Source organism: Poeciliopsis prolifica, unplaced genomic scaffold (assembly GCF_027474105.1).
Source record: "Poeciliopsis prolifica strain line A6 unplaced genomic scaffold, Auburn_PproV2 SCAFFOLD010, whole genome shotgun sequence".
Lineage (NCBI taxonomy): Eukaryota > Metazoa > Chordata > Actinopteri > Cyprinodontiformes > Poeciliidae > Poeciliopsis > Poeciliopsis prolifica.
In genome coordinates this window covers 12,215,402-12,232,704 of record NW_026562385.1, presented here as the reverse complement: position 1 = coordinate 12,232,704, position 17,303 = coordinate 12,215,402, and the positions used below count along the sequence as shown (strand labels likewise).

General features: G+C 39.5%; 1 protein-coding gene across 1 annotated transcript; it reads right to left on the bottom strand.

Moving 5' to 3' along the window:
* Window positions 1-271: 271 nt before the first annotated feature.
* prpsap2 (phosphoribosyl pyrophosphate synthetase-associated protein 2) lies at window positions 272-16,877 on the bottom strand. The gene is made up of 11 exons (XM_055035120.1): window positions 16,741-16,877; window positions 7,523-7,683; window positions 6,254-6,306; window positions 4,670-4,736; window positions 3,827-3,999; window positions 3,613-3,728; window positions 3,143-3,198; window positions 2,586-2,734; window positions 2,435-2,505; window positions 2,206-2,352; window positions 272-2,130 (listed from the first exon to the last, which is right to left on the bottom strand). Exons 2-11 carry the CDS (start codon window positions 7,603-7,605, stop codon window positions 1,972-1,974), a joined length of 1,074 nt encoding a protein of 357 aa, XP_054891095.1. The 5' UTR covers window positions 7,606-7,683; window positions 16,741-16,877; the 3' UTR covers window positions 272-1,971.
* Between the last annotated feature and the right edge of the window lie 426 nt (window positions 16,878-17,303).

The window sequence follows — 17,303 nt, the reverse complement described above, 5'->3', positions numbered from 1 at the left end:
CTTTTTAGAACATGTTTATTCATTTTTTGGTGCAGAAAATAAATATAAAAACAACTTTTTTTCTTCTGTAATATCGGGCAAGGTAACAAAGACCTGCTTCAGTCAAGCTTTGTGTGTCAGAAAAAAAAAAAAAAAAAAAAAAGCCCGTTTATCAGTTCCAGCTCCAGTTTGGAACATTTCCTATTACAACAAACTAAACTCATCTCCTCCACACAGATCCAAGGATCAAGTATTTACCCATTTCATCATCATTAAAAACCTTCCAACCATCATATGTAACATTATTTTATTCTCGCCTTCAAATCTAAAAATGACAATAAAACAAATTTAAAAGACAACAAAGTTTCTCAGATTCACCAACAAAAGTTGCTCACTTATGGCAGAACCCAACATTAAATGGAAGCGCTGTAATGATGGCACAATGATTCATATGAGTTATGAATAAAAAACATTACACGGGTGATTAAATCTGATTTCCAGTTAGAATTTTGAAAACGTTTCAATTCATTCCAGTTAAATAAAAATAAAAAAAATACAAACATTTGACACATCATAATCTAACTCTATGGCAACTACACATATATGGCTAGCTGGGAGGTAAACTATCAATAAACTTGAAAATAAAATAATAATAATAAAAAAAAGACAATTATATTGAAAAATACTCAGCATAGGTTAATTAGCTTCAACCTGCATAATCCAGAAGTTTCAATAAGCAATCAGTGACATTAACAGAAATGCAGCGAAGCCGCGAAAGCTTGTGTTCAAACCCCTGCAGAAGGCACCGAGCCTCTCAGTACAACCTCTAACTGATCTAAACGGGAGACATTCGTTGCAAAAAATCTGACAGCAATTAGTTTTTAGAGTGAAAAATAATGTAGAAGGCATGTAAGGAAGATAATGAAATGTTTAGACAGTAGTCTATAGATATATTAAAGACTGATCACTGAGTAAGCTTTTCCACATTCTGTCAAATTATAACCTCAAACTTCAGCAGAAAAGTTTTTTTTTTCTGTGTGCTGTGAGAGTTTGTAGCTTTAACAGTGGGCCCACAAAAAAAATCGTTTCACAATCCTGGAGATGCAGCAAACCTCTGGAATGCATCTTTGATGATCTCATGTAGATCGGAGGTCTAACATTTAGGGGTGCACTGATGGCAATTTTCTGAATGATAATGAATTTGAAAAGTTGCTAAATATAGCAACAAAGTTGCTAAGTTGGTAAAGGTGGGGTGGCTATAAAGGAGACAGTGGCTGGTTTTCAGATCTTTGTGGTGGTAGGTATCACCTAAAATTAAAGAATTAAAGAAATTGGGGCCAATTTATTTGTTCCACTCTATTAAATATTAGTAGGTACACTTCAATTTTTCACTGCAAGTCCAGATTATTCCCATAAGGAGAGGGGAAAAAAGACATGTAGATCGTGGACTTTAAAGTGAAAAATGCCAAAAGCAGTCCTGACATACCAGAACGTGACACATTACCCTGAACACATCATCCACACAGTGAAATGTAGCAGCAGAAGCATCACGTGGTGGGGATAGAAAGTATCAAAATGTATAAAATTTTTCTTTAATTAGTAGGTCTATCAATCAAAATCCCAATAAAACACACTGATGTTTGTGATTGTAAAAAGACAAAATGTGAAAAACTCAAGGGGTGTGACTAGTTTAAGGAAGAGCAGATGTGTGTCAGTTGGGGTAGTTTGTAAACTGGATTCGTCAGTTTGTGTCATCAGAGAAAGACCTTGAAGGTCGCTGTTAGAATTAGGTTGTGCAGGATTATGGGCTAGGAGCAAACATAAATATAGCATAACGAGTGGATTTTGTTTTGTATTCCAGCACAAACACGAACCTGACCTCAAATCAACCAATAGATTAACCTCTGGCTCTGAAGCTGTGTTAGTGCGAGAGGGAAAGGATCGTTCCCACAGGGATAGAAAGTCACGGTAAAAAGTGTGACTCGGCGCGGCTCAGTCGTCCACACCGATGTTGCGGAACAGATAAGACATGGACTCTCCGTTGTGGATGCGGCGGATGGCCTCCGACAGAATCATGCTGATGTCTACCGTTTTGATCTTTGGGCACTGGAGCTTCTGTAGCTCGTGGGGGATGGTGTTGGTCACCACCACCTGAAGGACGGAGGAGGAAACTGTGAAGAAGGACATTACAGCAACAAAAAGACGCATGAAGGTAGAAGCTCTGACCTCGTCAATGGCAGACTCTTCTATGAACCTCGGGGCGTCCGAGGAGAGGAGCCCGTGTGTCGCCATGACAAAAATCTTGTAGGCGCCTCTCTCCTTCAGCGTCTCTGCCGCCGCCACAAAGCTGTCGACGTCATCGATGATGTCATCCTGCGGAACAAGCTCGTCAACGCAAGTGGCTCAAAATTTAAATCGAGGCAAGTCTGGCGCGAACGATCATCGCCCATCTCACCACTATGATGGCGATGCGTCCCCCTACGTCTCCCACCACTGTGATTGGAGGCTTTTCTTTAGGGATCAGCACTGCAGACACAAATCAATGTCTATGATAAATACTGCAGGGTTAAACAATGGAGATGTTGGGGTTAGAATTGGCACTTTACATGGTATCTCCATGCTTGGGTGAATGGCTCCGGTGGTTTTGACGGTGGGGGGAGAGTGGCGTCCGTCCACCTGGTCCGACTCGGCGTCCTGAGCTTCTCCGTGGATCACCGCGATGCCGAGACGCAGCCGCTCGGCGAACGACTGAGCCCTGAACCCCGGGCAGAGGACAAACCAGCCACAGGCTGCTTAGCAACACAACGTCCTCCATTTAGAGGCTGTCTACGCAGTTACAAAGTTTCTTCTACCACTGGAGACATTTCAACGTTTATCAAATTCAAACTATAGACAATGTTTTTAACAGATTTAGCAAAATGATGTGAAGTGGGAAAAAAATTGTGTTTTCTAAATGTAGAAGGCTGTAGAAGTTTGTTAGGGAACAATGGCGATTAGTGAGTCGTCCATTCCACAATCTGGCCTCTGGGGGAAAGTGGCTACCATGAAATAAAGTGAAAACTTTTGAGAGACATTGCAACTCTTGTCTGTAAAGTCACAGTAAAACAAAGAGAGACAACCAGAGCTCTACTCTAACCAGCAGATGAAGGAGAACGTACTGTACCTTTTAGCAGAGGCCGGAGATTTCGCAACAATTACAGCATTTCTGTAGTCGGGGATCTGAGGGTTTGAATGTAAAAAATATATATGTATAATATAAAATGAGACCATTATTAATGGAATTTAAGATCTAGATCTCCAAAAAATATATACAAACGTCCAACAAACAGGCGCTAAATCTGAACACCACCATAGTAGACGTATAAAAAGCTAGTTAACAAAATATGCTAGCAGTGAATCAAATAACACAACGAAGATGCCTGCGTAATTCAACATTTTGCCTGACAGAAAAGTCTTGTGAGAAAAAACTAAATACATAGACTATACAAGGTTAATCCTGCCAAGACAAAATTTAAGACCTGTGAGTAACATATTTAAGACCACCTTGCTTTTTAAAAAATTAATTTAAGAGATTTTAAGGCCTTCATTTCAGATACAAAAATTTAGGACCTTTTTCTTTTTTCTTTTTTTTACCTCCTCTTGGATGTACTGAAGCAGAAACGGAGACGCTCTCAGATTGTCCACTGGAATGTTGAAGAAGCCCTGAATCTCCTTCTGATGGAGGTCCATAGTGATCAGATGGGTGAGGCCTGTACACACACGCCCATGTTCACCAATGTACACAATTAATTCTGAATATTGAATAAATAAATGACAGTGTGTGAGAGTCCAGCCTTCTCATACTTACCGGCTTTACACACCATGGAGGCGATGAGCTTGGAGACGATGGAGCCCCTCTTCCTCATCTTGCACTGCTTGCTGTAGGGGAAGTAGGGCAGGACGCCGGTGATGCTGCGCGCGCACGACGTCCTGCAGGCGTACACCATGATCAGCATCTCCATGATGGTGGTGTTGACGTCCCTGATGCAGAGAAAAAGAACAAACAAGTAAAACAATGTCATTTTCTAGAAAAAAAAAAAATGCATTTCCCTCTGAAGCTCTTGAAGGAGGCGGAGTCATGTGTGACATCACTGTGGCCAAACGAACAACCCATAGCCCTCCATTACACAGTGCCGATCTGGACTGAACTGCAGTCCGGATCGGACTGATACAACTGACTTCCAAGTAAGTTTTCAGCCAGATGCAGATGCTTGTTTTGAGTAAATAAATTCTTAATATTGACAACATTTCTAGTTCAACAGATTGTTTCACTTATGACACGGGAAAAATGTATTTATGAGTCAGCAAACAATTCACTTGGATCTTTTTCTTGGCATTCTTCACTCACTGACTGCATTTACATCACAAAAACTTTTTTGATATTCAGCTAAGGTTGAGAAGACAGTTTTGTGATTGCTATTTTTCCATTAAATAAGAAATGTAATTCAAATTACAGGTAGTCACTAAAAACAAAAACAACAACATGGTGCTCCAACATCCTTCAACTATTTCCTGTTGTCTTCTTCGTGTTAAAATCAGCTTGTTCCCACTAAGCCAACTTATTTTCTAAATGTAAACTTACACAATTAAATGGTCTTTGGAAATGCGGGATGTAAATGCTTTCTGAGGTTATGTGTGCTCTGGTTCTTACTTTGACACAGTCTGGATGATGAAGACATCTTTGCCTCGCACCGATTCCTGGATCTGTACCCGCGTTTCTACAGAAACATGGACAAGATGCGGGGAAAAAAGAAAAATACAGTCAGCTGCACAAACACGCCCTGTTATCTCATAACAAAGCCTGTGAAGTTTGCTTTCCCCCCGTCTCCTATCTGCCTACCACACTGCTGTGGAAAACTGGACATACCAGCATTCCAGAACTAAACCAGGGATTAGAGGCAGAATCCTCCCAGTGGGAGCAAAAACTAAACTGTTATCAGGTCCGACGAAGTGAACTAGCAGCTGCAGTTCACTTCAAATGAACTTCAAATCGGCATTTCTGTTTTACGGAAACGTGTACTGCACTGCGGCCTCACCAGAGTGGCTTCAATTAAATCAAGTTTTGATTTGCTTCGACTTGCATCAGCTGTGCTAAAATAAAACCTCTGGAAGTGTTTGGAAAGGTTTCAAAGTTTAAGAATCAGCAACCAGCAAGTCAATGTGTTATCCTGAGAGGCAAACAGAACCAGCTCTTCACAACCAGAGCGGAAGTAGAAAACAACCATCACAGAACTGGAATAAATTCCTGGAGGTCTTTTAAATTTGTGTTGCGCAGGAGAAACAAATCAAGATTGGCTTTTTGTGTATCGGCTGATCGCCAGGCTTCCGAAGGGAAGAAAATTTGGACAAAACTGTCCAAAGAAAATCCTGCATGGTCCCTTAATTTTGAGTTTAGTGATTTTCGAATTTGTTTTGACGCAGTAGACGGTTAAATCGAAATGCTACGGCGAAGTTTTGATCTACAAAAAGAGCAATACTCATTTATCAAAAACGTGTGAGGTGTTGTAACTTAGTTCACTTGTTTAATTTATGTAAAATAAACCAGAAGACCTCACAGAAACATTCTTTTATTGATTACTAAATCTATTTTATTTGAGCAAAACATATTTTATTAACATATAATTTATGTAGTTACTGATAAAAATAAAAAAAACATTTATTTTGTCACTCCTTAATTTTGGAACACGGTGCCTCAACTGTAGCAGAACAATCGATAATTAAAATAATCAATACCTGTACACACACACACACACACACACACACACACACACACACACACACACACACACACACACACCATCAGCCCAGGTGGCTGCTGAGGTTCAATGGACAATTAATTTTGAGTTTTAAACATCCTTACAATTTAATGACTATTTCATTATTAAGCTTCAATACAAACTAAATATTAATGCTGATGTAGCAGATTTTGAAAATTATTTCTCTATTACATCATAAGTGCTACTTCATATTTGTCACATTTTAGCTTGTGATTGTAATGTGACAAAATAAAAGAAATAATACATAAAAAGCTACAGTATGCGTTTTTAAAACATTGTGCTTTTTTTTACTGGCTGCTATGACGACCTCAAAAACAACATCTACAAAAACCCACAGATCATTTTCCCAAACATATTGCGTAGAACAGTTTGACAACACATATTCATATATCTTTGGTGCCACTGGTCTTATAGTAAACAGTTATGGAGAAGGTACTTCCTCTAGGTCATCACCTCACCTCTGTTTGCTTCCTGGTACACCTGAACCTTTCCCAGCTCCACTCCTAACCGCCTGGATGGAGGAGAGGAAACCAAACAAAAATGAGACCAAATGATATCAGAAGGTCAAATCTACCAGCATAGCACATTTAAAACGGCAGCAGTTGACTAAACTGCTCCACAATTTACACCAACCATCATAACTTCAAACAAAGACTAAAACAATTAAAAAATAAGATTTCAATGCATTTTATGTCATGGACACATAAAGCACATAGGCTGAACAGAAGTAGAAGGAACAGGTGACATCATTTTAATAATTTCACAAACAGAAATCTGAAAAGTTAAGAACTTCTGCGGCTTCACAATCATACACCATGTTGACTTTAGTCGAACACAAATAATAGTCCATGACTAGATATCTTTAGCAAATACACGTTTTCAAAGCACTGAAAAAAAGGTTAAGAAAAAAATTTCAGACAAGAAAAAAAAAAGAAAGTGACATTTATCAGAGGAGATGCTTTCGGTTTGTGAACATGCTGAATTCAAGTGCTGCCGTTTAGCGCCAGCAGAGCGAGCCAAGCTGTTCATTTCCTCTAAACTTAACTTTATATAGTCAAAGGTTGTAGCTTCAGTCTGCAAAGAGGGATCTGCACTGTTTAGATTTTATTCACACATAAAATAAGCTCAAAGTTGGTAACCTGACGTGTTGCCAAACAAATGGGAAGAAAGGCGATTCCAACTGGTTCTGATTGATTTTCCTTTAACTCTGTGACGCTGCTGCAGTGGTTTATTTCTCTGCTGTGTTTACATTTTGACATTTTTAAAGTCTGTCCCTAATCCAGGTTCTGGGTTAAAAATGACAGGCCGATATGTGAAATGTCACATTTACAAACGTGACCATCAGTGTCCAAGACAAATAACTATCCAGAAGCTCAACGACACGTTTCGGTGAGACTTGGAAGATCTGACCTAAAATTATTGTTTGTTGCATTCCTCCTGGACAAATGAAAACTTATCAAAGCAACACCAGCTTTCCTCCGCACATAAGACGTGCTTAAATTTAAGCAGATCTTAAAGTTAGCGTCACACAGAGATGTGAAACATCCAACCATTTTCTGCTCTCTCTTCCTGTTTCACATCAGCACGAGAAGTTTGACCAACACTTTCACCTTCTGCGTAGCAGATAAAACCAGGCTGAGTCGTGAGGAACTCCTGCCGTCTGTTCACACTGAGCTAACGGAGTGCTGCAGAGCGACGGCAATGTCAGCGGACCCTCCTATACTCACTCGGCAATCCTCTTGCCCAGCTCGCGGCTCGACGAGTGCGAGTTGGCGGTGAAGATCACCAAGCCGCCCTTGGTGTGGTTCATGTCTCTGGGGTCTCGGCCGCCGCTGTCGCCACACTCAGGCAGTGGATCCCTGGGCACCCACGCTGCGCTGAGACCTTCCTGCAGGGGAGACGGACGAGCAGTTACTTCCTCCAGAGTTCATCCGACAGAAATGCGAGAGGAAGCAGGAGACGCGTTCGGGATGGACGGAGAGGAGAGGATAGGATCACGATTATAGTGATTCTGTATGTTTCAGGATTTTTTTTCTTAAACCAAAATTTGAATCAACTTGGCAGGGGAAAACGCACCTCGGTAAAAGCATGGTTCTCTTATACTACAAAGAACTTTCACTTCCTTTCATTCTTAAACTCCCAAAAAGAAACAAAACGGGATTTTTAAAGAAAGCCACTTCCAGGTAAAAGTTCACTGTAAATATGAACCGTAAAAATGGAGATGTCCACTTCAATTATTATTCGAATTATATTCCTGCATCAGAAACCTTTAGCTGGAACTTCTCAATTGTTTAGACTCACTCTAGTAGGTTATAAAATTTAAATGGTTTATGCTCTGAGACAGAGATAAAAACAACAAAACCTGTGGTTGTTTCATTTTTTTTAGGAGGAAAAAAATAGTTTTTTAAAACAAAAGCAAAATGTGTGGTTAAGAACATTGTGATTATAACAACTTCCAGTTTCAGCGACAGGACAGAGCAATATCTGTCCTGCCTCCCAGGCAGCACGTCCTGTCAGACTGAACCACATACATATTTTTCAAAAACCTCTTAAAAGCACACGCGTGATCAATGCCACCCCGCTAGACTGCGTACAGCTCCTGGGATCAAATTGACCCCATTTACCCAGCCAATAAATTGAGATAATTTCTCAGCATGTACAGTGTGAAATTAAAGGCGTGCCGATCAATCGGCCACCAATCATAATTGGCTGATTTTTGTGAAAAAGTGTCTGATCGCACAAAACCAATCAAAAGTAACTCACTTGTCCTTTTGTCTGAGTAATTATTAAGTAGTAATTTTCACACAGAGTTGCATATTTTCGGCTGACTGCCGAAGGAGGAACAGCTTATCCTGCTCTCTCTCGTCCTTACTGATAACTCTGCCTGTGAATTATTTTTTAATTTTAAGGCGACAGTTTTTATAGTTATATTTACATTATTGACATCTTAACTGGATTTTTCCAAACCTAAGGACTGGGGGATTTTCTTACTTTTATTTTCACCTTACTTTTCTTTACCTCCAAGTTAAACCAGGGCAAAATGCCTCTGGCTGACCCCAAGGACATGAGCAGTATTTTACAACGACTTCAGTTTATAGAAATGAAGATTAAACTACTGGAGGTGAACTTTGAGATCAACGCTACTTGTGGAAATGAAACAACTCTTCCTCAAATCAACGGAGAGGTCGTGCGCCCTGCACCGAGCAGCTCACCCTGGAACGCTCTGGGTGCCAAGCCGAAACGGGAGTCTCGCACTGCGGATCCGATGAGACGATTATCAGGGAGAACCCCGCACCTGGACGAATCAGCGTGGCCGGCTCTGAGCCGAAACCCACCTTCAACTTCAACACCTGCTCCGCCAAAGAAAGACAAACAAGCAGCTGCAACTAAAACGCCTCCACCGACCCCACGGACAAAGCAACCAGCAAGAGCCTCAAAACATTCTGACTCTGTGGGAATCCCACTGAAAAACAGATTTTCTGCACTCCAGCCTGAGCCTCTGAGTGAAACTTCGCCTTCAAACATCAACAGTGAGGCAAGACCAACACATCCATCCCCCAAAGCTCCCAAGGACAAAGCGACCACCAGGAAAACTAAAGGTAACCCAAAAGTGCTTGTTGTTGGAGATGAGGCAGTAAAGGGAATCAGTGACGTTTGCAATCCAAGGAAAACAAGAGTGATGTATTTTCCTGGTGACACTGTATCTGATTTAACCAACAAACTGCTCTCTCTAACCACTGATCAGCCAGATATTGAGACTTTAGTTGTGCATGTTGGAGCCAACGATCTGGCAAAGCAAAAGTCTGAGATTCTAAAAAAGGACTTTAACATTCTTCTGGACACTATGGGAAAACTGAGAATGAAGTTATTTCTCAGTGGTCCAATTCCATCACCTCAATGGGGAGACGAAAAACACTCCAGGCTGCTCACGATCAACAAATGGCTGATTAAAGCCTGCTCTACCAGCTCAGTGACCTTCATCGATAACCTCTGGATCTATTGGCAGCGCTTTCACCTTTTTGGAAGAGGACGCAATCTTAATAAACATGGGATAAAGCTACTCGCTGCAAACCTTTTTTATTTTATCAACAAGGACAGCAACAGGATCATCGCGTCAGAAGAACAGGCTCAAGGATGTCTGACCAGGATGGAACGCTCCCCGGATCAGGAGCACGATATTCCAAAACAAGCTGATAAATCGACTGGAGACGGAGCGACTGCTTCCCTCGCTCCTTCCCCCCTCCCTCTCTGCTCCTCCAAGCATTCACAGGATTCAATGGATACCAATGAAGAAATGTCTTCCGGACCAGAGTTTCTTAAATTTACAGATGGAATGAATCAACAGGTTCGCCTCGGCACGTCTCTCCTTAGCACTCACGTAGCAGACATCACTACATTTAAGCAACCTGCCCCTGACCTCCCAGAGGATCCATCACTCTGCGTTTCTGAGGTCTGAGGCCGGGGACCAGATATTATCTTTACACCCGTCTTCCTCCAGAATGCATCTGGCCCCCTGGAAATGCAGAACAGGACATTACCTGTCCGGATCACTACAAGAAAATTTACAAAAAATAGAAATATGAAATACAGCGGTCCTAATTCAAACCTCAGAGTGATCCCCTGCCTAAAGGAACCTCAGACTGAAAATCTTTTGGCCTCCAAGCCACTTAAAATAGCTCTTTTAAATATCAGATCACTCTGTGCTAAAGCTCTGTTAATTAATGATTTCATCACTGAGTATAATGTTGATGTTATGTTTCTGACAGAAACATGGTTGAATGACGATAATGACCAAATTGTACTCATTGAATCAGCGCCTCCTGACTACAATTTTTTAAGTGAGAATAGAAAACATAAAAAAGGAGGAGGCGTGGCTTCTATATTTAAAAATACCATAAACTGTATTAAAATCTCTTTCGGTCATTTCACATCTTTTGAGTATCTTGGAATTCAGGTTAAAGGCTTCAAACGAACTTTGACACTAACTTTATACAAAACTCCAGCATATGTGGAAAATTTCTTTACTGACTTGAATGATCTTCTTTCTCTCATATGCATTGATTATGATTGTTTAATAATTGTTGGTGATTTCAACATTCATGTGGACAAACCCGAAAACAGAGGAGCAAAAAAGCTCTCTGATATTTTAGAAAATTTTGGTTTAACACAACATATTAAACAAGCAACACACACTCAAGGACACACACTGGACCTGGTTATCAGTAAGGGTGTGAATATTTCCAATGTCTCTGTAACTGATGTCGCCCTGTCGGATCACTTCGCTGTTATCTTTGAAGGTTCTTTATTCTTTGACCCACTTGGACAAACAGATACTGTCACAAAACGTTCTTTCACAGAAAACACAGCAGAAACATTTAATCAAATCTACTCTTCCTCCTCACCCTTAAGCTGTAATGATGTAGATCAGTTGTTAGATGATTTTCAGTCTAAAGTTTCATATATCATTGATTCCATTGCCCCAATTAAAGTAAAGGTTTTGACTGGTAGAAAGAAATCTCCATGGAGAAATGCACAAATAGTTCGGTCTGCAAGACAAGTCTGCCGCAGGGCAGAACGACAATGGCGTAAAACTCAACTTCACGTTCATCACGACATCTACAAAGAAAAACTACGTAACTATCACTTAACACTAAAACATGGAAGGGAGGCTTTCTTTGCAGATGTCATAAAGAAAAACATCAATAATGCTCGAACTTTATTTGCAACAGTTGACAGGCTCACAAACCCTCCTGTGACGTTTCCACCTGAACTCCAATCTAATGTTGCCTGTAACAAGTTTTCTGATTTCTTTTCAGAGAAAATCCAAAAAATCAGAGGATTAATCTGCACATCAACTTCAAAGCCAGAACCATTGCTGTACCAAAACAAAACAAATACAGAAAAAATGACCCATTTTCAACTACTTAATTATAAAACTCTAGAAGAAATTATAAGTCAATTAAGTTCAAGCTCCTGCTGTCTGGATGTCCTTCCCACACATTTCTTTAAGAAAGTCCTGCCTGTTATTGCTACTGATCTGATCCAAATCGTAAACTCATCGCTTACATCAGGTGTTTTCCCCAGGCCTTGAAAACAGCAGTCATCAAACCACTGTTAAAAAAGAACAACCTGGACAAATCACTATTGCAGAATTACAGGCCAATCTCAAACCTCCCATTCATCAGCAAAGTTATTGAAAAAACTGTGTGTAAACAATTAAATAGTTTCCTCATGATGACCAACTGCTTTGACACTTTCCAGTCTGGTTTTCGTGCTCACCACAGCACGGAGACTGCCCTCGTAAAAGTATTCAATGATATCCATATAAATACGGACTGTGGGAGAACCACGGTGCTGGTTCTGTTGGATCTCAGTGCAGCTTTTGACACTGTCGACCATGACATATTACTGAATCGACTTGAAAGTTGGGTTGGACTCTCTGGTTCGGTGCTCGACTGGTTTGAATCCTACATAAAGAACAGGGATTTCTTTGTTTCAATTGGAAACTTCTCATCAAAGAGGTCAAAGGTCACATGTGGGGTACCCCAAGGTTCAATCCTAGGACCCCTCTTATTTAATATTTATATTCTCCCACTAGCTCAGGTCATAACAGGAAATAATATTAGCTACCACAACTATGCGGATGACACACAGCTCTACATTACGATGTCACCAGGTGACTCTGAACCCATCCAATCACTGAATAAATGTTTAGAACAGATAAATGTGTGGATGTGCCAAAACTTTCTCCAACTGAACAAAAATAAAACTGAAGTCATTATTTTTGGACCTAAAGAGGAACGATCTAGAGTCAATGCACAGCTTCAGTTATCACAACTAAAAACTAGTGATCAGGCCCGAAACCTGGGAGTAGTGATGGACTCGGACTTGAACCTCCAGAGCCACATAAAGACAGTAACAAAATCGGCCTTCTATCACCTGAAGAACATCTCCAGGATTAGAGGACTAATGTCTCAGCCAGATCTAGAGAAACTCATTCATGCGTTTGTCTTTAGTCGCATTGATTATTGCAACAGCATCTTCACAGGCCTGTCCAACAAATCAATCAAACAGCTGCAACTGATCCAGAATGCTGCTGCTCGCGTTCTCACTAGAACCAGAAATAGATCACATCACCAGTTTTAAAGTCCCTCCACTGGCTCCCTGTAGCTCAAAGAATAGATTTTAAATACTGTTGTTAGTTTACAAATCACTGAATGGTTTAGCACCACAATACATCAAAGATCTGCTGTTGTTTGTATCAACCTTCCAGACCTCTCAGGTCTTCTGGTTCTGGTCTGCTCTGCATCCCCAGAACCAGAACCAAGAGAGGAGAAGCAGCTTTCAGCATCTATGCACCAAAACTTTGGAACAAACTTCCAGAAAACTGTAAAAACAGCGGAAACCCTGACTTCCTTCAAATCTCAAGTAAAAACGCACCTGTTTAGAGTTGCATTTGAAATGTAATATGTATGGATTTGATTTTGTGGATATGTATGTAATAATTTTTTTTTTTTTTTTTTTTTTTTTTTTTTCCTGTTGTGGGCAACGGGGCCCGGCGAATACCCGTGGTTAAACGGACGGCGGAGTCCGGCGGTAACAGGCGCTTAAATTCCGTGTCAAGGGAAGGGGGAAGAAAGGGAAAGAAGAGGGAAAGTGGAAAAAGGGGGAAAAAAAAGGGAGGAAAAAAAAAAAAAAAAAAATCTTGGTATTTTATTCTATGTTGCATGCCTTCGTGTTTTGTGTTTATGATGTAAAGCACTTTGAAATGCCTTGTAGCTGAAATGTGCTATACAAATAAAATTTGATTGATTGATTGATTGATTTATACTTGAAGAGAAAAATGAACAGCCAATTCAGATGATCTGCAGTGATTGTGGGTGATCGGAATCGGCAGCAAAATCCTGATTGGAGCATCACTATGTGAAATAGAATGAGAATCACATAAAAGTACACAGGCGTTTATTAAATAAAGTGCAAAAGTCACATCTGAAAGGTACATTAAGGGAATTCTCAGAAATTGAGGGTAATATGACAAGATATAACTACATATAAAACAGTGATAAAATATAACTAAATCAAAATATCAACTACTAGAAGTAACAATAATAATTTACCGTGCAGGGCAACTGATTAAAGTTGTGAGCTATACTGTAAGCTATAACAGTATTCATTTTAATATATAGATTAGAACAAAAACTGTGACAATATTGAAAATAACGGAGAATTTAAACAATAATGTGAGTCGGCGAATCTTTGGTTTGAGTTTATTATCCAATCTTGTGACTGGCTGTTCCAGCCCCTCAAACGGAGAACATTGTTTGTTTTTTGTTTTACTATTTTTAAGCTGCAGTTCCAAGAATCCAAACTGATAACAGAAACACATCCAGAATTATCATTCCTTTGTGATCTTTTTTTTTTTGTAAATGGTGGAAACAATGGCTTCTTGTTTACATTTTAAAACAGCACACAAGTTGGTTTTGCATTAAGATAAAAAGCAAAGGTAAGTCAGTAAATTCTAATAATCTGTATGACAATATTTCTGAATAGATTTATCAGAAAACTAATTTGATGGATGATCAAATGTGGGGGTTTTCTCTAGCCTGTGCAATTTGGAAATTGATTGCCAAATTGAGTTAAAACTGTACTATGAGGTGTACAATAAAGATTATGTAAACCATGTTTTGCATGATTGATTATTTGACACCGGTTTAGATTATAAAAATCTGTCTTGTTAAAACTGCACGTGCACCACTATTTTATATATATATATATAATTATATATATATATATATATATATATATATATATATATATATATATATAATATATATATATATATATATATATATATATATATATATATATATACAAAAGGCTCAATTTGAGCCTTTTGTTATGCTTCAAATTGACCTGAGCATAACAAAAGGGATAACCATACTAATACAGTTAGTAAGCTAGCCTGGCCTTTCAGACTAATCTAAACATTTAATTACACATATAATATATATATATATATATATATATATATATATATATATATATATATATATTATATGTGTAATTAAATGTTTAGATTAGTCTGAAAGGCCAGGCTAGCTTACTAACTGTATTAGTATGGTTATCCCTTTTGTTATGCTCAGGTCAATTTGACCCGTTTCAATGATGTGGGTCATTTTGACCCAGACATAAAGTAGCCGTTTAAATACAAAAAAACATGCCTCTTTGATGTGATTGGTTTTGATTGCCTCAGAATAGCTATTGAGAACCAGGTGTGTGTGGAGGAGGGACTTTCTCTTCCCTCTCCTTGTCACTTTTACATGTCCTTTCTTTGAGAGATACATCCAAAATGAGCTCCAGAAGAAGAAGCTTCATTGAAGATTTTGAATTGGGATAGCGATGTCGATGAAGAAATTTCAGAGACGGAAGATCCTTCAGAGCCAGAGGACAATGCTGTTGATGATCCAGATTGTCATTTTTCCCAAGATGAGGAGATTCAGAGGACGATTCTTCATCAGATGAAAATCAAGAAACGCAACTATTCTCATTCACAAAGGGGACGTGGACATCTAAAGATGGTAAGATAAGATGGTCATCATCACCACACGAAAGCCAAGGCAGATTGTCATCTTCTAATGTCATCAAAATGACTCCTGGTCCAACAAGATTTTCCGTCACAAGAGTTATTGACATTGAATCAGCATTTCAGCTTTTCATATCCCCACCCATAGAGAAGATAATTCTTGAGATGACCAACTTGGAGGGGAGACGTTTCTTTCAAGAAAAATGGAAACAACTGGATCCAACTGGTTTGCATGCCTACATCGAAATTCTGGTGTTAGCTGGAGTATACAGGTCGAAGGGTGAAGACACAGATTACTTTTCCACAGAAAAGGGGAAAAGAGCCTTCGGCTCTCAGTCCCCAACTGCCTTTTATTATTATGTGAATACACAAAGAGGTTGGCTTTCTCACTCAGACATGCAAACAATTGACCAATACATTACAGGATGTTCTGGGAGTCTTCCGTTGATGTCCCATTGTTGGGACACAATGATGACCACTCTCAGGATACAGATAAAGATCATTGTGGCTCCTTAACACAGAAATGTGTGGGACATCTCCAACCCTCAAGAGTGTTCAAGTTGTGTATCTGTTCTTCTCATCTCTCATAAGTGTGTATATAATCTAAATAAAGTTCTGACTAGTTTGACTTCATTTTTGATTGTTTTGAGATGAATTACACAATACGGGTCAAAATGACCCACAACATCATACATGTAATTATTTCTCAACATAATACAAGGGTTATAGGAGCCCATAGTGTTAATGGCTGTAATAAATGTCTTTACAACAACGCAGAAAGGAAAATGCTAGGCTAACACCAGAAAACGACCAGAAAAATGTACGTAACTGTCCAAACGAGTAATGGCTTCGAGAAACATATAGAGGGAATTTACTGCTGCTTTTAGTAGAAACTGCAGTTCATATTGTGAGCATGCTAGGCGCGGTGGGAAGTCTTTACTATCAACACGGTCACGGCGTTAGCTTCATGTTGCTACGCTAACCGAACAACAAAAAAATTGTCTGTGTAATTTATTTTAGCAGAATAACTGATTAATGTAGGGGGTGTTTCCAAATCCCACTGAGGAGACTAGCACACGTTGGCTAATTGAGTTATTAATCCAAACTTGCGACTGGAAAAAATGTTCCGGCTTTAGCAACATAGAATAGCGGCTAGCCAACACTAACGCCCGAGAACCAACGCGAGATCTCGCTAAAAATAATTCTACCGAGGCAAAGCTCCCGAACCCGTGAAGTGATTTTTCACGCGTCGGAGAGCAAGCGGGTCTGTCTGCGAGGCTAACAGGGACCACCGAGAGTCGGGAAGAACAAAAATAAATAAATAAAACAAATGAGACAAGAAACCAAAACTGAGCTCCTTACCAGCTTGCGTATCAGATCCGGTCACAACCTGCAACCAGCCGTATTTGAATATAGCTACGAGCCTCCGGGGCTTTTCAACCTGTTCCGAGTCCGACTGTCTGACTTTGCGACGTTGGGGGGTCTTTGACGGACATAGCCGCTGGCAAATCAAAACACAGGCGTAGAGAGGCGTATGAAGAGGCTTCGTTGTATTAACCGGAAACAACACGTTAACGCATCAGCCATGTTGTGAGTGGCAAGTCCAGCCAGCTTTTTGAGTCAAAAAAGTCCTTAAAACGTACTTAAATGTACCTTAATTTCCCTCACTATTTTTTAAAATTATTACTTTTTAAATAATGGTAATAATAATAATAATATAATAATAATAATAATAATAATAATAATAATGATAATTGCAACGTTGTTTCGTCTTGGCCTCTAGAGGGCAGTGTATTGTTGTGAAAACTTAAACCATCTATTTTAATGGGGCTCTAACGAAACAGTTAAATTATGTGAAATTGTGTTGTTATCATGAGCTCTTCTTTTTTCCCCTCTGTACATGAAACACCTTAAAAATTACCATC